The sequence below is a fragment of the Dipteris shenzhenensis genome, chromosome 7 (assembly GCF_047967505.1).
Source record: "Dipteris shenzhenensis isolate YYH24624 ecotype China chromosome 7, Dip_SZ_1.0, whole genome shotgun sequence".
Classification (NCBI taxonomy): domain Eukaryota; kingdom Viridiplantae; phylum Streptophyta; class Polypodiopsida; order Gleicheniales; family Dipteridaceae; genus Dipteris; species Dipteris shenzhenensis.
Window position 1 is genome coordinate 14,814,582 of NC_141602.1, and position 20,841 is coordinate 14,835,422.

Sequence of the window (20,841 nt, forward strand, 5' to 3'; positions counted from 1 at the left end):
TGGGAAGCCGTGACAAACTGCAAGGTTAAACATATGAGCAAGAATCGGTGCTAGAACTTCCTGCCCATGTGCGAAGTGCTCTATCTGAAGGCCCTCGTAATCTTGTGCTTTCCTGTTGTGGAGCCGACAAAGTGCAGCCCACATTTAGTGAATAGATGACAGGTAGTGGGCCTGGGCATAGAGGACATGTCTGGAGGTGTCTGCCTCGGGACATCATATAGGGAGCATGCATAAGTGTGCCACACCCCAGATCAGTGATGGGGATGGGTGGCTTCCCCTCCGAAAGAAGTCCCCATCCAGTGGTCGGGTCTCCCCTGCAAAATGTTGATCTCATCCATCCTGTGTGTGAGAAAGGCTCGTCTCTTGCGGCGTGTCAACCACTGAAAGATCCTGTTTGGGCTCTCATATGTCTCAGTGTAGAAGATGATGTCTCTGCCTGTGTATGTCTCCGAGAAGCCAACTGGGTCGGACCAAAAGGTACAATTACAGTTCCATACAGCCATACTCAGCTTGTTTTGTGAACTCCCCTCCCGGCTCTGACACCGTCATAGTTCCCCCTCTTCCTTCTCCCCTTCTCCCTTATCATCTCTATCAGCTCTTTCTCGAATAATCACTTTGCCATCCCTGTAGGCAGCCCATTTCCCTGCTTCCCTTGCTGCCATTACCCGTGTCATGCCTTCCCTTCTATGCTCCTACTGTAGAAGGGTGAGGTCATCATCCAAGTAGATTTTGGTCCCCTTCAGGGATGCTCGCATGCTCATGAGGTTGGACCTATCGATTGCAGTCTCAGCACTAATGGTCTTGTTGGTATCTCCGTCTTCCCTACCCTCCAAGCTGCCTCACATGTAAGGTTGACTCTCAGCTTGGCAAATAGGGCTTGAGCATCTGCCATTGGGGTATCTCCTACTGTGAAACCTCTAACTAGGACATTCATTGCTTTAACGGCCCGTCTTTTCTCTTCCTCTAGTGTCTCAGAAATGAGGCCTTGTTCTTTGCAACTAGTGTGCCGTTGTCCATGAAACCCTTAGCTTAGCTGAGTGATTTATAATGCTATGTACCCTTTGATATTCTTCCGCCCTTTTGGTCTCCGATGGTTTTTGTTTGTGTATTTGCATAGATTTAACTCCCTCTTTTTTGGGAGCTGCTGATCCCTTTCTAACAACTTCTGTCCATTCAAGCATCGGTGTGCGACCTCAGCATGCTTACCATTCATGGTAGTCTACATGGCCTCCATCGCTTTCTTAAGAGCTGCATTTTCTGCTTTGAGCTCATCCATAACTTTGCTGCCTCCATCTGATGTTATTTGCTTGCCCTTCATTTGTTGTAGCTCAGTCCCCAATGTGTGTACTTGGTCTTGTAGCTTGGTCTGCTCATTTTCCCATTCTGCTCTCTCCTTCTCCCATTCTTCTGGTCTGCTCATTTTCCCATTCTGCTCTCTCCTTCTCCCATTCTTCTTTGTTGGCCTTCTCCTTCCTCCATTCTTCTTCTACCTTCCCACCTTGTTTCCGAATCTCAGCCAGTGTTTTGTCCACATGCGCTTTCTCAGCCAATAGGACCACATAGGTGGCTTCCAAGCTGTCTATTTTTTCTATCAGCATGAGGCAGATTTTGTTGAGGCATGTGAGTACATCTGTGGTACCTTTATGTGCTGTCCCTACTGACAGGGCTGCCATAGCTGTCTCCAAAGCTTGTTTTCCCCATGTGTCTTCTACTCCCGCTCTTGTAGGCATGGTATCACTGATAACTGTGAATATGCAGTAGATTTTTCTGACTTACAAGACCTGTGTGTGGCAGTGCAGAAATAGAGACATTTTCACACTTTTTTAAAAAATAAAAAATCTCCTTCACCCCTTTTCTTGATCAAAGCTTACAGGCTCGTCTGTGTATGCAGGGACAAGCAGAGAGGTGTTGTTGAAATCGGAGCCTGGATTAGCATCCACATTTTTAGACAAGATGAAAGAACATGCCTCATAATTTCAATGCACTAGGCTCTTTCAAGGTTAAGAGCAACAAAAATATTTTCACATTCTCAAACACAAGCAGCACAATCAAGCAAACCTAAAGCAACCAGAAAATGTAAAAGCAAACATATGGATGCAGATTCTTAAGGTACATGGAAAAAGCTTATGGATCCGCTGTAAATGCAATTTTTCAAAATGATTGCATCCCCTTCATTTGCCTACTGCTGTGAGTTCAAAGCATAGACCATGCGCTTACATCAATGAAGAAGCACAATCGTATTGTATCCACCAATACTTATAAACGACCTTGTGTATCCACCAATACTTATAAAAGAACTTGTTTGAAGTGTGGTTTGATAGCATCCTTACAATTTTCACATTACAGGTCAAAGTTTGGAAAGTTGTACAACATTCAAATCAGCAGCAATGCATTCACCAAAACTTGAAAAAGTATTTGTGAAAGAGCACGGAAAATCCAAGATAGGTGCGTACCACATTTTTCCAGTATTCATCAGTCAACTGTACAATATGGAGCTCCACACCTACCTGCAAATTTCAATACACATTCAATGAAAAAAAGAATGGGCATTTGGTCCTTCATGTTTTAGACATTTATTGTTAATCATGGTATTCAGAAAGTACTGCACAATTTATTTTGATTCCACTGTCCTTGTATAAACTCATGTTGTTCTCAGCTTTTTGCAATATCCTTCCGTGACAGTGAATCCCTGATTCCGTGCATGGAAAATGTAGAGAACTAACTCTCCCATCATTTTGCAGCTATTTTGTTGAAAAGTGGATTTTTAAAAAAATGAGATTTTCATGCAAACAGCAGGATTGCATAAAAGGATTATTTCATTGCACATACTGGAAAACTGCACAACACATCGTGTTTAATCTTCTCGAGTCAAGAAATCGACTTCTCAAAACAATAACTTTCATGAATAGCATATTAGAAAAAACTATTCAAAAAACTATCCTGAGGAAAACAGCAGCACCATCTCGAACATCAGAGATACGGCGAAAATTTTGAGAAAATGATTCCACAGCAAGATGATGTCTTTGCATATAGGGAAGAAGCTATGATAACACAAGCAGAGCAGAACACCTCATCGCAAACAGCTTGCGCAAACTTCAAGTCTTCATCCCACGGACAGGAAGCCCAGAAATTCTCAAAGTCTTCCTGCACAGTTCAAAGTAAAATATCAAACTTACGGTCAGCATGTAGGCAGATAACCTAAAAGTAAGTGTGCGCATGCGCGTGCATTCGTGCGTGCGTGTGTATGTGTGTGTTTGCGTGTGTGTGCGTGTGTGAAGAAGCTTTGTGTGGTGTGTGCGTGTGGGGCAAAAACTGTTTATGCTCAATCCACAGAGAGAGAATGGAACAAAGGACATGTACTGATCTGCATAATAAACCCCTAGAAAGAGTGGCATTGAGACACCATAGATCCATGTAAATATTGTTTTGGCCTTATAAGTACATAAATCCCATCACATCTACAGTATCGTGTGTGTAGAAGAAGACAAATGAACCATGCAACCATGCTTGGGCGCAAAGGAAATTGAACCAATTCTTTGGTACAAATAACAAAGAGAGATATAACCACAGAGGGTGTTAAGGGACAACAAACCATGATTATTGTGTGGGCACTAGTGAGATGCTTCTAACGCATGTCGGAAACTATGGTAGTGTGTGCACAAGAGCGGGCTGGAGAGGGCCCCCACTTGGTTCATTAAAATCTTCAAAAGGCCAACAAAGGCTATCACACCAACAAGCTGCTACATGGTGTTATCAAAACACCTTGCACAAGAACTAGACGTGCCTAGTGCAACAAAATAATAAAAAGTAAAATTCAAGATCAGAGTGGCATTGAATGTGTGTTAACATTTAAGGGCAGGGCTGATGAGAGGCCTTATTTGAATATCCGCAAAAGTATAACAAGGCCTATGAGACCAACAAGAAGATATATTGTGTGATCAAAAAAGAGCTAAAGGTGTATCGAATGCCTTCTAGGATCTAACTCTACACACAGTCCAAAAATACAATCAGCAAAACCCAAGGATAACCACCAAGCGACTCACCTCCCAACAACCCCCGAGCACGTGGGCTAGAGATTAGACTCCCACAAGCCCGTGCCTATAGCTCTAGCATTACCAAGACCCATTCCAAAGGAACCATCAGCACAGCATCTCGTGATCCGCCATGTAGAAGGCAAGTGTCTAAGCTCAAGATCCCAGACCAGACCATGGAGTGGTGTTTATACCATCACAATCTCTTACATAGAAGAGCATCCCACATTATGAAAAGCATCGTGGCCAACTGGCCCTTTGCTAGTGTTTAAGTGCTCTAGCCCCAAGTTAGCCTCCTTCCCTTGATCCCGGGGCCGCCTAACCTTGCTGGATTAAGATTCTTCCCCTCTTTTAAGCGATTACTCTCAAATCAAATCAGGAAAGTTCTTCTACAAACTAGCAATTGACTCCCAAGTTGAGACCTATTCTTCCACTCAACTTATTCCTAAGTTTCTTTTCCCCAAAGTCAATAACTTATTCCTAAGTTTCTTTTCCCAGAATTAACTTATTTCTAAGTTTCTTTCCCCCAAAATCAATACCTCTTTCAAGTTCAAGTGGAAGAAAGGTCAAATCAATAACTCTTTCAACTTAATGTGGAACAAAGGTCAATTCCTCAACTTCTACAAGTTCTTCAGGCAAAACCGTCTCCAATGCCCAACGCCTCTTTCAGTCTACTAACATGAAAACCGGGCGAACTTCCCTATGTGGAGGCATAAATAAAGACACTTATAGTGTTAGTGTCTTTTAGGCCACATAGGACACTTAGTCCTATGTGACACCTAGGACACTTAGTCCTAGGTGAAGGTTCTTCTACCTTGTACTCTTTAGTTTTGGATAATCCAAGTTTGACGTGACGGGTGTTCTTCTGCGACCTTTTGCTATCTACACTCTTTCCTCTTTCGTACGATCCATCAGTGGTATCAGAGCCACGTTCGACTTGTTCTCCTGCCCCCAGATTTGCATCGCTCACAGCTTTCAACAGCCTCAGCTGCGCTCCATCCATACAGTCCGTACGACTGTACGGACTTCCGCACGGATCACCAAGTCTTTCCACCCAACTGCGTCCCTAGTTGTGCTGCCTGTACGTTTGCGTACCAACTGCGCCGTACTGTACTCCCTTGCGTTGCACCTTTCGTACCTGCACCTGTACAAAGTACTTGTGCCGTACTTGCGTGGTACAACAGTGCTTGCATAGCAACTGTTCCGTACAGTCGTACCTGCACATAGTACTTGTTTCGTATAGGTATACTTGCATAAGTACAAAGTTCCGTACAATAGTGCATGCAGACATACAGGTCTCCCGTACAGATTTCCATACAAGTGTACTTGCATCGTACCTGCTCCGTATAGGTTCATCTGCTCCGTACTTATTTCGTACGTTCTTCCGTACCGTCTCACCTGCAGATCAGATGTCAATAACTTGTACATGTATTCCGTACACACGTGACTGCAGATCAACTGTCCGTACAGCTCGTACTTGCTCCGGGAGTTCTGTGCAGGTTTCGCACATGCAAAGTTATTTACAGTTTGGGGGCTTTTGCAGGACATTGGCAAATTTGGGGCTTCCAGTTCTTTTCACCTTCTTTGGTTGCAATTTCTTGCCAGAGCATTGGGGCTTTGTAGTTTGGTTTGCAATCTCTTGTTTGTTTGCAGTACATTGGGTCAGATTGCAGGACATTGAGTCACTTTTGCAAGACATTGAGTCAGATTTGCATACATTGGGTCACATTTGCAAAAATTTCAGCAAAATTTGGGGCTTTTCTGCATTTGCCCTCTTTTTGGCCTATTTGCCCTCAATAAATTTGGGGCTTTTGCCAGATTTGCTATTTTTTGCAGTGAACATTGCCTGTCACAGTCACATTTGGGTCAGATCTGCATTTGCCCTTTGATTTGGGTCAGAAATTTGCAGATATTTGCTGTCATTTTTTGGACAGCCAGCTTTTTGCAGTGATAGCCTTGAGGCTTTTGGGTTTTCAGGTCTTTTTCAGGGTATCACATTTGCTATGGCTGGGAACAATCAAGATTTATTTGGAGTTCTTCGTGAAGATGATAAGTTGCATGGCACCAACTATCCGATGTGGTCTTATCTCATGAAACATATTCTTGTTGCAAAGCATTTGTGGAATATTGTTACCACTATTCTTTTGATCAGCTAGTTACTTTGCTTTTGCAGGAAGAGCAAAGTAGAGCTAATAGACAAGCCATTATTCCTGATCATGCATTTGCCTCACAGTAGATAGGAAGATGCAAGGCTTCCAAGCCTATGGGCAAGCCAAAATCTGCGCATAGCATCTGCAATTCCTCCCATGCATCTAAAAATACAGCAGATAAGGCAAAGAAGAAAAGATGCAACTATCGTCGCAAGCCTGGACATGACATTTCAGAATGCAGAAAGCGCATTGCTTCAGAGAAAAAGAAAGCAGGATTGACAGTTAATGCCTCTCATGCTATTGAATCCCATGAGCCAGAAGATGCTTCACATGCACATGCTCTTCAGGATGATTGGGCATGGGCTGTCCATTGCTCATTTGATCCATCCAAAGCTGATGCATTCTTTACTGCTAATGATGCTCAGTCCTGGTACTTTGATAGTGGTGCTTCCAAGCATGTCACATCTTGCAGACAGTTGTTTCATTCTTTAGCTGATGCACCTCGAGGGGGGACTGTTACATGTGCTAATAATGCTTCATATGCTGTAAAAGGAGTTGGAGATGTGCAGCTCACATCCATTTCAAGCCATCCTGTCACTCTGACAAATGTTCTTTTTGTGTCTCGCATTGAAGTCAACTTGATTTCAATTTCAGCAATTGCTACTTCAGGTTTCAGAGTGATTTTTGATGGCTACAGATGCCTAGTTTATGATCTTCGTGATGACAATGCCATAGTTCTCACTAGCACTTTACAAAAAGGGCTTTATCACCTTGATCATCATTCAGCTGCGCTTTCTATTGAAGCATTGGCTATTTCAGATTCACAGCTTGCTGAAACTCATCTTTGGCATGAGAGAATGGGCCATCTCAATTATAGAGCTCTTGCAAAGCTACATTCACAGCAGATGGCAAATGATGTACCTCAGACTCACACATTTTCCAAACATGTGTGTGAGGGTTGTCTTTTGGGTAAGATGCATCGATTTCCTTTTCAAAAGAATTGTCCAAAACTCTCACAAAGGAAATTGCAGCTAGTACACAATGATGTCTGTGGCCCAATGAGGACAAATGCCATTGGGGGGTATAAGTATTTCATGACTCTCATTGATGATTTCACAAGATATTGCTGGGTATATCCTTTAAAGGCCAAATCTGAAGTTTTTCTTATGCTTTTAGAGATGGCTGAATATGGTTGAGAATGAATCAAGATGCAAGCTTGTCACCCTCAACACAGATAGGACGGGAGAGTATATGTCAAAGGAGTTTGATGCATTTCTGTCTTCACGGGGCATTATTCACTCATGCACTACTCCTTACACTCCTCAGCAGAATCCTGTTTCTAAATGAAAAACAGGTCCACAATGGAGATGGCCAGATGCATGCTTAAGGCCAAGTCTTTGCCCAATAAATTTTGGCTTGATGCAGTAATGTGTGCCAACTATGTGCTGAATAGATCACCTATACGGGCATTGAAGACTATTACACCTTATGAAGCATGGAAAGGCAGGAAGCCTTCACTTTAGTCTTTCACACATGACAGTTTTTCCAAGAGAGCAGAGGGTATCGGTTATATCAACCAAATACTGGGAAGATTATTGTCAGTAGAGATGTAATCTTTGCTGAACATTCAGCTTCTCCTCTTATGGACTGCAAAGCAAAGCCAGATGTTGACATGTTTGATGCCTTTGAATCTTGGTTACCTCTGCCATCATCTAAAGAGAAGTTTGACCAGCAACATGAGCCTCTTGCAGGCCCTCCACTAAGCAATAATCAGCCACAACCTCATGCTGATTTGCAGGTTTCTCTTCCGGCACAAAATGATCCCACTACTCATGATGCAGTCATTGAAGAAAGAGCTGTCAATAGACAGCAAAGGCAAATTCCCAGATGGCTTCTTGATACATTGAGGGACAGCAAACAAGATCAGCCTTTTGCTGCCCGGACAAGATCAGGTAAAAGACAGCATGGTCACTTTCTTGAGTTTGCACTCCTTGCTACAGCTTGCAATGAAAAGCCTCTGTGCCATAAAGATGCTTTTGACAGCAAAGAGTGGATGGATGCAATGAGAGCTGAGTTACAATCTATTGCCAAAAATGACACATGGGAATTAGTAGATCTCCCTCCCGGCAAGCATGCCATTGGAACGCGGTGGGTCTACAAATTTAAAAGGAAATCTGATGGCAGCATAGATCAATACAAAGCCCGTCTTGTTGCAAAAGGGTACGCCCAACAACAAGGCATTGACTTTGAGGAGACATTTGCTCCCACATCCAGGATTACTACCATTAGATGTGTCATTGCCATTGCAGCCCATCATCATTGGCAAGTGCACCAGCTTGACATCAAAACTGCTTTTCTTCATGGGGATTTGCAGGAAGAAGTCTATGTCACACAACCTCCTGGATTTGAGGTTGTTAATTCTGAAAATAAGGTATGCCGGCTTAGAAAAGCCCTTTATGGTTTGAAGCAGGCACCCAGGGCATGGTATGCCAAAATTCATGCACACTTACTATCCCTTGGTTTTCAGAATCGTCCCACAGAACCCACTCTTTATGTCCGTGGGAGTGGATCTGATTTTTTAGTGCTGATTTTATATGTGGATGATATGCTCATCACGGGCCCAGATACTCAGCAAATTGCAGCTTTCAAGGCTGATTTGCAGCAGATTTTTGACATGTCAGACATGGGACAGCTCCATTATTATTTGGGCATTCAGTTTGCTCATGTTGAGGGGGGTATCATGATGTCTCAGTCCAAGTATATTGGACAGCTCCCTAATCGTTTTTAGTTTGAGGATTGCAAGCCAATCTCTACTCCAGTGGACTCTGGCTTCAAATTCTCAGCTCATGATGGGAGCCCACCATGTGATATCACTCTTTATCAACAGGCTGTTGGATGCCTTATTTATTTATGTCACACCAGACCTGACTTGCAGTATGCAGTATCTCAGCTCAGCAGATTCATGCACATGCCCAGTTCACAGCATTGGCAGGCAGTGAAGAGAGACTTCAGATATCTCAGAGGCACTCAGGCTTTAGCCCTCTTCTATGGTGATCAGAGTTCACTTACCATGCATGCTTACACGGATAGTGACTGGGCAAGATGTTCCGACACCAGAGTATCACATACTTGCAATTGTTTTTTGCTTGGCAATTCATGTATCTCTTGGCTCAGCAAGAACCAACAAATAGTTGCCACATCTAGCTGTGAGGCTGAGTACAGGGCAACTTTCACCGCTACAGTAGAGTGTGTTTGGCTTCAACAGTTACTTACAGATCTTGGTATTCGCCAGACATCCTCCACTATTGTCTACACTGACAGCCAGAGTGCTTTGGTCATTGCGCGTAACCCAGTGTTTCATGCGCGTACCAAGCATATTGAAGTTCACTATCATTATGTTCGGGAGCGGTTGTCAGCAGGAGACATAGAGTTGTCCTATCTTCCCACAGAGAACAACATAGCAGATATGTTTACAAAGGCACTTCCTCGTCCCAAGTTCGAAGTCTTTCGACAAGCTTTACACTTGGTTCCCTTTGTTACATGATCTGACATCCCTTGTACATTCATAGGTGGCTATATCCTTTTGGATGAACATGTGCCACCATGACTAGAAAATACCAGGTATTCTGAGACGTTTCCAGAGTACTTCAGCCCATCCCATGGAGGGGGGTTTGTAGGCCATCCTCTGGTGGTTCTAGTGATGCCCTATAGGCCATGGAATGTGCCTTGTAGGCATAAATAAAGACACTTATAGTGTTAGTGTCTTTTAGGCCACATAGGACACTTAGTCCTATGTGACACCTAGGACACTTAGTCCTAGGTGTGGGTTCTTCTACCTTGTACTCTTTAGTTTTGGATAATCCAAGTTTGACGTGACGGGTGTTCTTCTGCGACCTTTTGCTATCTACACTCTTTCCTCTTTCGTACGATCCATCACTTATTAATCTTTTTAGCCCCAAGTTAGCCTGCTCCCTTGATCCCAGGGCCCCCTAACCTTGCTGGATTAAGATTCTTCCCCTCTTTTAAGCGATTACTCTCAAATGAAATCGGGAAAGTTCTTCTACAAACTAGCAATTGACTCCCAAGTTAAGACCTATTCTTCCACTTAACTTATTCCTAAGTTTCTTTTCCCCAAAATTAACTTATTCCTAAGTTTCTATTCCCCAAAGTCAATAACTTAGTCCTAAGTTTCTTTTCCCAAAATTAACTTATTCCTAAGTTTCTTTTCCTCAAAATCAATACCTCTTTCAAGTTCAGGTGGAAGAAAGGTCAAATCCTCACCTTCTACAAATCAATCTCTTTCACCTTCATGCGGAACAAAGGTCGATTCCTCAACTTCTACAAGTTCTTCGGGCAAAACCGGCTTCAACGCCCAACGCCTCGTTCAGCCTACTAACATGAAAACCGGGGGAACTTTCCTATGTGGAGGCAAATCTCTACATATATATACCTTTATAAGACTAGAATATGTCCAATCATACAAATTTAGATTTTTTTTGTTGTTTTAGAATATGTCCAATTCTAGTTTATGTGCAACCTCATTAATCTTTTTAGCCCCAAGTTAGCCTGCTTCCCTTGATCCCCGGGGACCCTAACCTTGCTGGATTAAGATTCTTCCCCTCTTTTAAGCGATTACTCTCACACGAAATCAAGAAAGTTCTTCTACAAACTAGCACTTTACTCCCAAGTTGAGACCTATTCTTCCACTTAACTTATTCCTAAGTTTCTTTTCCCCCTTCCACTCAACTTATTCCTAAGTTTCTATTCCCCAAAGTCAATACTTATTCCTAAGTTTCTTTTCCCAAAATTAACTTATTCCTAAGTTTCTTTTCCCCAAAATCAATTCTTTCAAGTTCAGGTGGAAGAAAGGTCAAATCCTTAACTTCTACAAATCAATAACTATTACAACTTCGTGTGGAACAAAGGTCAATTCCTCAACTTCTACAAGTTCTTCAGGCAAAACCATCTCCAACGCCCGACGCCTCTTTCACTCTACTAACATGAAAACCGGGGGAACTTTCCATGGTATATATGCAGCGCCATGCAGTGATGCGTGACAGAAGAAATAGTAGGTTTGAACTAACAAGATGAGTTTATGATCCCAATTTCTATGATTGCAGGTCAAGCGCGCACAGCTTAAAGTCTTCAAAGTGCAGGTATTTGCCTTCACAAAAAATTAAAGTACCCATTTTGTTTGGAGTTTGGAGGCCCTTAAGGTATTTGTGCTACCTATATAGGTATGTAATTATATGGCATTCATGAAGTATGAGTTGTTAATCATATTTTCTTAGATCGTTCATGTAGTGAAAACGTGTATTTACAGAGTCGTTGTAACGATAAAGTGAGAAATATCTCTTTACTTATAAATCAGAAAACAGATTACACCGTAGGTTGAGAATGAATTATATGGTTCATTATGCTCGACATTCAAACAAGATGAATGACTTTTGTCATTCAAAAGGCCTGCCCAAAATAAAAAATAACGATGACGACATAGGCAAATGACTCTGGTAGAAGCTCAAAGCCAAATTGAGAATCCTAGAATGAAGCAACTCTGTGCAACGATGAAGTGATCTCTCTCTCTCTCTCTCCTGATCCACTTCCACACGCCTGATCATTTCCATGACCAGATCGACAATCTGCTTGAGATGCACAGACACAGGGAGACTCTACTACAATAGATTAGAAAGCAGCAGAAGGCGACCAAACCACAAGATACAGAGGCTGAGCAACGCATCACAGATTTTTATGCATTTGAGTCAACTCCAAGGCACAACGAGGTGGAGGAGGAGGAGCTAGCTGATATTCAGGCAGTCTGGATCAGCGACAGAGAGACGCACAGACCACCTACGACACGGAGAGTGACTAGAGCACACTCTATTGAGACTCGGCCCATCACAACTTTCCTCACAGAAGACCGCCCAAGACGAGGGATCACTGTGAACATAGGCCAATGGGTTCAGACATCAAGGAGACCACGCCCCCGCCACATCGTGAGACAGCCCGACACACACAGATCCGAGATATTTTCACCACTCGCAGATGAGCCACTACGATATTGGGCTTTGGTTTCTAAGTCCCAGCTCTCATCCTGTACTATAGTTAGTATTTGATTTGTACTTGATTTTTGCTCGAGCTATTGAGCTCTTTAGATCAACATAGTACTCGGCAAGGGTCTAAGCGTGCCCTTTGCTCCAGCCCATTGAGGCTTGTATGAGTTTTTCCTTTTTGGTGTACTTTGTACTTTGTCCCATAGGCCCGCGAGGCCTCCCGTGGAAGTTAATACATCTCTCTCTCTCTCTCTCTCTTGTTGTCTCTGCAAGATAGCAAAGTGTGAGACTAAATCTGTGCAAGAGTGTCGAGCAAGGCAAAGAAGATTTCGTGTAAGTTTAACGTAGGAACCTTACAACAGTTGGCGAATTGCATGGAATTCAAATAGAAAGGCCTGACACAAAACCACGTGATCCCATTTCCTTTCAAGGAGAAATCATCACTCAGACCTCCCTACCGGGCAGGCCAAAAACATAATTTAACATGCCAAGTCTCACTAGTTTGATAGAGGCTTCCAAGGGCCTAGTGCATTAATAATTTCTAACAGCAGCTAATCGACATAACTCATAAAATATAACTTAAAATCTAGATATATTTCCCCATCGTCCATACATACTTGAAACCATATTTTAAGGTAGAATGCTGTGCATGAGTGTCCTGCAGCACACAGCAACCGTAGAGCTACACTGCTGTCGACGCCTCCGCTAAGCAGCACTCCGACTTTGAGCTTCTCTCCAGGCTCGCAGCAATCAAGTAAGCGACCATATTTATCCAGTCCAGCTCTTGATAATTGGGATGTCCCAGTTACCTCCTCATGGAAAAGCTGTGTGCAGCTCTTAGGGCCGTGATGGACGTGCTGAGCGAGAGTACTCGTATCTATTTCTAGAGCATCATTGGCAGGCTGATAAGATGAAGCAAAGCAAACTAAGCGTTGAAGGAGGTGGGTGGTGGGAGCAGATGAAGTAGGAAGGAGAGGAAGGAAGCGAGGGAGGCGGGTGAGGCTGGGAAGACGGCAGAGCATGGCTGGTTGCGTGGATTGTGAGCGAACTTCCATGCTCATGAGTCAGCAACAGGTTAAGTTCATTCTAAGGGGAAAAGTGTGGTTTATCTAGCCCATCGTGCATTCAATACTTTCTTGCCCGGTGCCCATGGTGCGCACGTATGTAAACATCCTAACTTTGTTCTTTGGCTTCCTCGTTTGCGCCCATGTCCATGAGAATGACAAGAAAAGGATGAATCTTCGTCACATGTGGTCGTTCACAACACCCAACGAGATGTCACCACCCGACGGTTATTTCTTCATCCAGGCTGGTAGTGTGAATCGTCCCTAAGGATCGTCTCTCCAAGTGTAAGCACATTTCTCCTACATGTGTATTTTGCAAGGTTGATTTCGAAAATCATTTCCATTTGTTCTCGAGATGCATAGTAGCTCGTTCGCATTGGCGAGGTATTTGGCAGTGGTGTGCGAAAGCCAATTTGATGGTGCCATGCAAATGGAAACAAGGTTTACTTGGGGACAAAGGCAATATGAACAATTGCCAGCTTCATGTGTGGCACATCATAAGGGCTTGCATCATACAACAAGTTTGGAAAAAACATAACATGCTTGTATTTTATAGGATCCCTCTTGCAGCTGACTTCCTTTGGGAGTCCAAGAAGAGTAGTCCTTGATGTATTAGGGTATTACACCAGATGATCTGAGCTCTTTGCTCTTGCCTATAGGGCTTTACAGGCAAATTTCTAGTGTGAGTTGTTCAAGCTGTAAATTTTCATTTTCCTTTTTTTCCTTAATATAAATTTTTGTTTCACGCAAAAAAAAAAACACTTCTTTCTTAGAGGTAGTGCTATAGTGGAGGATTCCCAACTGTAAATTTTAAAAATTTTAATTAAGTTATGTTTGTTGAAGGCATAGCCTCCAGCCACGTGGACACTTATCATGGGATACGATAAATACACCTCTGGTAAGTGGGAGTTACAAGAATAAAGTAGTGGGTCATTTTGTAACTGTAGGGACAGTTGTAACTGTCCCTAATAGCACTCCTTAGTGGCTTGATCCACCACATAATGTTTTGGACTATGACTGTTACATTTTGAAACTTATTGTTGCCTTACAATAGTTGGACTGATCTCGGATGGGCTATATAAACCTTGTATCAGTCCTTGTTGAAAAGAGTTGTTGAGTTGATGTATTCTCTACTAAAATATAATATACAAGAAACATACTACCTTTGCAAGGTTTCCTCTCTCTTCTTTTTATACATCTCATGATAGCTTTGAAGATCATAGCACTGACATCACAGTTTCACTGTGAAAGCAGCGCGCAAAGCTTAGCTGACAGCAATGCATTCTGACCACCCGGTAAGCTCCTATAATCACACCTCTCTCCTTTCCTTTCATGGCACAACTAGCCCATGTCATATAGCTTCGAAGAGGAAACATCGCCTCGCCATACTGGTATTGCATATTTTACAAGAAATAGAGCTTGGGTAGAGCTTGCTTCCCAAACAGATGATCTAGAGGATATCTTTCACGACCCTAATTATATCCCTAGTGGGACAAGTTCCTCTAATATTCCCTACATAGCCAAGAGGTGCAAGAGGCAAAAATTGAGCTAGAAAGGTTGATGCTATCCATTCCAACACAGGAATTACTACAAAGAACACTTGCCACTAATATTGCAGCCAGTGTCTTTGTGACTGCAAGGAAACAACTGAATTTCAATCCCCTCCCACCACCTCCAAAAAAGAAGAAGAAGCCTATTAAAGTTCAAGCTCAAGCTCAACAAAAAATGCAAAATCCATTGGTCAAAGCTGCAAAGTTTACTAACAAGAAAGGTCAAGAGACCCTGACAGCCATGTTGGGCAATTTGAGACAAGGTGGACAACTAGTGGATTTGGACAACTGCTAGATGATACCAAGAAGGAGCAATTTGCAGCAACATTCAATGGTAAAGCAATGAATTGGTTTATGCAATATGGTATTGCACATTTTGCCACTTATGATGAATTAAAGATTGCTTTCTTAAGTCATTTTAGGAAAGAAAAAACACCAGAGGACATCTTGAAAAAACTGAGAACAATGAAACAAAAAGACCTCATGGTTGAGGACTATTCATGAATGTTTAGAAACCTCAACAGAAGGCTAACAGCAAACCAAAGACCCACCTAGGAGCAACTGCAAGACTATTTTTGCAAAGGATTGATGTTGTCTCTGTGCCAACATGGACTTAGGTAGTACAGAATGTGTGTGTAGAGTAGCAGCAAAGCTCCACTTGTACTTGCATAAGGCTAGAAATAATCTCTCTTAGGAATCCTCAACATGCAAGTTCTACTTGTGATTCCTACATGCAAGTCCTGCATGCAATTCCTACATACATGTTCTACTTGCAATTTCTACTTGCAACTCCTACATGCAAGTCCTACATGCAATTCCTACATGCATGTTCTACATGCGAGTTCTACATGCGACTCCTACATGCAACTTGCAACTCCTATATGCAACTTGCAACTCCTACATGCAACTTCTATATGCAAGTTCTACATGTAGAGAGAGAATGTCTTACAATTCCTACATGCAGAGAGAGAAGCTCTCCAACTTGTATAAATACTCCATAATCGAATGAAGCCCACACTCTTTGGGGCATTGTATTGAGTTCTACTTTGGTTTTCCAAGCAATTGTCTCAAGTATCCATGCTACCTTGCACTTCACATCCAAAAGCATGTCCTAACCTTGCAACGCCTCCTCCCCTCTCCTCCAACCTTGCAACCCATCCTCTCCTCCTCCTCCCTCCTCCTCCCTTCTCCTCCTCCTCATCCCTTCTCCTCCTCCTCCTCCTCCTCCTCCTCCTCCTCCCTCCTTCTCTCCCTCCTTTCCCCCATGCTCTTACACCTTCTTCGTCTCCAACTCCTATACTCCCCCTAAACCCTTATTCCTCAACCCTTATCCTCCATCATCTACGAGGGAGATGAGTTCTCCACCATGTACTCTACCCTGAACCTTGGATCCTCCTTCTAACCCTTGAACCTCTTCTTAACTTTGGAACCTCTTCTAAACTCTGGAACCTCCTTCTAAACCTTGGAACCTCCTTCTAAACCTTGAACCTCCCTCTAACCCTTAAACTCCTCCTAAACCCTGCAACCCCCAAGGAAGGCAAAAGCCTTCATTACCTCAACCATGATGATGCACGTTCCTTTTACACATGTATGCACTATGTTTGCTTACCACACTTAAGCCTATGTCTCTCATCGGTATACAACTCGAGGTCCTAAGATACACGTATACTACAAACGACAATCCCACTATATTTGTAGGTGACAAAAAGCCTCGGAACCCTGCATACTGAGAATACCCTACTCTTCTTGCGGAAGCCATGGGAAAGAGCCAACAATTAAACAAGGAACTGATAACTGTAGTAGCTGGCAGGGACCAGCTTGGAGGAGCAAATGATTTTAACAATATGGTGGAAGCTTCCCAGAGGGCAGAGAGAAGACTTGGTACAGCATCAAGATTGAAGAAGACAAAAAAGAAAAGACATTCAAATTCGAAAATAGGTTCAAAGACAGACAGATAGTGAAGCAGAAGAAGATATTGAAGATGAGGAGGGCGACTCATCAGAAAATGATGAGGATGATAAGGAACACTCCAAGAAAAAGAAGAAGGAGAAAAAGCAAAAGCTGAAAGAAAAATCCACAGCAAAAAAGATAGCAGACAAAATCTCCAAGTTGGAGATGATGATTAAAGACCAGCTGCAAAGCTTAAAGCCACCACAACAACAAAAGGTTCCAAGTGAATTCTGCAAAAAGGACAATCATGACAAAGAGAGATGATGGTACAAGCACAATTACAGAGGGAGAGTACCACCTTACAGTCAGCAACAATAGAATCAAGCACCAGCAATACCTGCTAATCAAATAGCAATGGCAAGACCAACACAACAAAGGTATCAAAATGCAGCCCCAAGAAGGCTCAATCAACAACCATGGGGGAACTAGCAGCAGAGGCAAATGCAAGACCAAGCTTGCACCTACTATGGTATGGATGGCCATAGGCAGGGTCCACCATGTGAGCATTAGTGCAAGCACAGGGAGGAAAGAGGTATACCCATTGTTCAATACGATGGAAGGAACAATCGAAATCACCAGCAATAGCCTCCTCTAGGAGTACATATGGTCTATTCAGAACCCATCAATTAGGAGTACAACCGCAACAGTCAATGCAATCAAAGAAATATTCAGGCTTTGGCAGTTATGAGGTCCAAGAATACAAAGCCATTACCAGGGCTAGGAGATGCCCCAAAAGAAACAGCCATGCAGATGAACTGGCCAGATCAAACTGAGACCAGGAACAAAGCATTGCAACAAGTGCTAGAGAACGACGCCTCACAAGATGTCAAAAAAGAACACTTGACTAGCAGAGGCAAAGGGATAATACAATACAAACAGAGTCGATTGCAGTCCGAAGACAGTCCGCCTGCACAACAACAACACAAAAATCAAGCTATATCTTTACAGGGCAATAGCAATACATCAAGACAGATTCCAGGGAAGAGCCAACATGTAGAAAGTGCTTATTGAAGTCAAAATGTGACTCCAAAATAGAAAACGAACTCTCAGGTCGGAATACAACCATAGAGCTCCCAGAATTACAATACTTTTTGATTATACTCCGACTGCTGGCGGAGACGTGTTTGTGTTTTTCACTTGTCTGAAGACACTCTGAACAATGTTTTTCAAATTTCCATTCATGGAGATCATCGTACAAAAAACACATTTTAATAGCCCAACTCCCTACTCCTAGCTGCATAATTGACCAAAGAGCAGAGAAGATATCAGGACCTTGACGGCGGACCCAGGCATGCGTGACTTACCTTAGACCCCTAGGCCCCTAGCTTACCACTTTAAAACTCCATTAATCGAGTGGTTAGTCAATTTAAATAAGAGCTTCCATACCCATGCTAGGTGTCTGCTCAACAGTGGTGTCACCAACCATTCAAGTATCACCCATCTTCTCATGCCTTGCAATCAATGTAGTACCCTTTATGTATTTGCATCCAAAACCACTCAACAAAAATGAGGGCTTCTTAAATAGAGAAGTATTTCTATTATGGGTTATATTCTTTAGCATGGATTTAGGATGGGAAATGAACTTTTTGTCACTAACAAAAGCGTGGATGCTCTCTCTCTCTCTCTCCAAAACACATACATGTGTAAATGTTGGTCCCTATAAGGAGCTATGAATTCATGTTTTCTTTTCCCCCCTAATAACGGAATATGGATTCATGCTAACTTTTTTGCTAATTAGGGATGATAGCCTTTTTAATGAGTATTGGCTCAAGCTGAATCTATTAAATGTGGTTAAGGCTACCTTAATCAATTAGGATTAAAGTTGGATAAACCACACTTTTTATATGACCAGCCTTGTTAACTGATTGGTCAACAATATTCGGGTGTTGGTTAGTGATGTGATTGATGGATAGTGGCAAGTCCGTAGAGCCAGGATTGTGTCTTAGAGCTAGATGGACCCAAGAGGATGGTAAAAGAATGAGAAGAGAGAGTGGTATAAAGAGATTAGGGTTGGCCCTCCCTTCAAAAGGTGACATGTATAAAAGGCCAAGTAGTTGACTTTGGTATTCATTGTTGTATGCACAAGTTTGGAACACAAGCTCCCTCTTCTCTTCTAAGAGTGTCTTTGGGTGTTCTCTTGTTTCCCTTGTAGTGCCTTTGTGTTTGCCACTCCATCCCCCTTCACTCTCCTTTTCCCTTCTCCTTCTCCCTCCCTTCTCGCCTCTCTTCTCCCTTCTCCCCCTTCCCTCTTTCTCTCGTGGAAACACATTGCAATAACACATTGCAATAATCTAGGAGCCACTTGAGTGATACATGCGGATTGCTCGTGCTTTGCATTACTCTCACAAGGAGTATCTTGTAGTAAAGGCTCCATTGACATTCCTTCAAGATCCCCACAACACATGAGTCACCATTGTTGAAACTATACATCTTTGGCGCCACTGCCGAGGAATTCAAGGTATACTTTTGCATTGCACTTGCCTTCCCTCATCATTTACCCATTGCTCATTGTTTGAAGCTTAACTTGGAGCTTTGATAGTGGTGTAGTCGGAGAGGAATGAGTGAAGAAGTGTGTGTCTGGACAAAGAAAAAAGAAGAAGCTGTCATTTTCTGCTAGAAAGCATTTTGGATCATTTGAAGCTTGCTTTTTATGTTTTTTAGTGTTTTGAGTTGGTAGGAAGATAGTTTGGAAGATTGCTAAGGAGTGTATGGTGTCAAAACTCACAAAAAACAACCAAGAATGATGAATCGTGCTGAAAATTGAAGTGGTTTTGAGTGTTGACAGTCACCTCTTTAAGAAATCTCTCATTTTGGATTCAAATGTTGTTTTTCTTTCTTGTTTTTTGGATTGAATAGGTAGACTAGGTAGTTTAGCATTACCCCATCACAAAAAACCTTGAACAGAAACTCCAAAACTATTAAGAATCATAAAAAACCAGTCGGTGACATTGCGCATTCCTATCCCCATGGGTCGTCGCCTTAGCACTATCCCCACGGCCGTCGCCTTAGCACAATCTTGTCGGTCAAACTTGAGTTGACCCATCAGCTTAGTCCTATCCCCACGACTGAACACATGTCAGTACACCTAACCCGCCGCCCTAATTAATTACTGCCAATTAGCTATCCCATGGATCAAACAAGTGTTGACCTGGTGCCTTAGCTCTATCCCACCAACATGCTATCCCCACAGGTCATCGCCATAGCCCTATCCCCACAGGTCATCGCCATAACTCTATCCCCACGGGTCCACGGGTCATCGCCATAACTCTATCCCCATGGGTCTTCGCCGTACCTCTATCCACACGGGACGTCGCCTTAGGTCTATCTCCACAGGTCATCACCATAGGTCTATCCCATCGGTCAAATAGGTGTTGACTAGTTGCTTTAGCTCTATCCCGTTGGTCATTGCCTTAACTCTATCCTGCCAATTTGCTATCCCCACGGGTCATCGCCATAGCTCTATCCCCATGGGTCGTTGCCTTAACTCAATCCCCATGGGTCGTTTCCATAGATCTATCCCCACGGCCATAGGGATAGCTCTGGGAACACCAAAATCAAGAAAAAGCACGTGAAAATTGGGAAACCACAAGGGGTTGCCGCCCCTTGACCCTGCTTCGAGGCAGACTCAACCTAGAATTGGGGGCATTAACTGCACAAGCTAACACATGCACTTGAGATCAAGAAGAATCTTGGGAGTTGACCTAGAGCACGAAGATAGTGCCTCAAACAACATTCTATCTAGCTACATTCTAAGTTTCACAATTATCTAGTTAGGATCCTCAATACTTGGTGCCCATTCAGTCCATGCACCGTCCCTAGCTGAGTTGTCCAGCTCTGAAGATTCAATGAGCTTTTACGGAGAGATGGGTGAAAATCCCAACCTTAGAGCCTTTATAGCTCCAAACTCTAGTTCAGTACATCCTCAAAATCACCTACTCCTTCCACAACATCTCAAATACAGGACTCATTTGTAAACATGCTAGGAAGGTTTGGTTTGAGTGACCCACACGCAGAAATGGTGAACCCATTCGCTGAGTAGACTAGGG

At 43.0% G+C, this 20,841-nt stretch overlaps 1 protein-coding gene across 1 annotated transcript in view; it reads right to left on the minus strand.

Annotated features, from left to right (window-relative positions):
• The window catches only part of LOC147899990 (tRNA (5-methylaminomethyl-2-thiouridylate)-methyltransferase), a 49,613-nt gene extending 36,308 nt beyond the window's left edge, over nt 1–13,305 (minus strand). Inside the window, exons 1-3 of the mRNA XM_087376907.1 lie at nt 12,849–13,305; nt 3,070–3,144; nt 2,454–2,507 (exon numbers count right to left, since the gene is read on the minus strand). Of these exons, the coding sequence (XP_087233033.1) occupies nt 2,454–2,507; nt 3,070–3,144; nt 12,849–13,292 (573 nt within the window). The 5' untranslated portion in view covers nt 13,293–13,305. The remainder of the gene's footprint in view (nt 1–2,453; nt 2,508–3,069; nt 3,145–12,848) is intronic.
• Nucleotides 13,306–20,841: the final 7,536 nt, after the last annotated feature.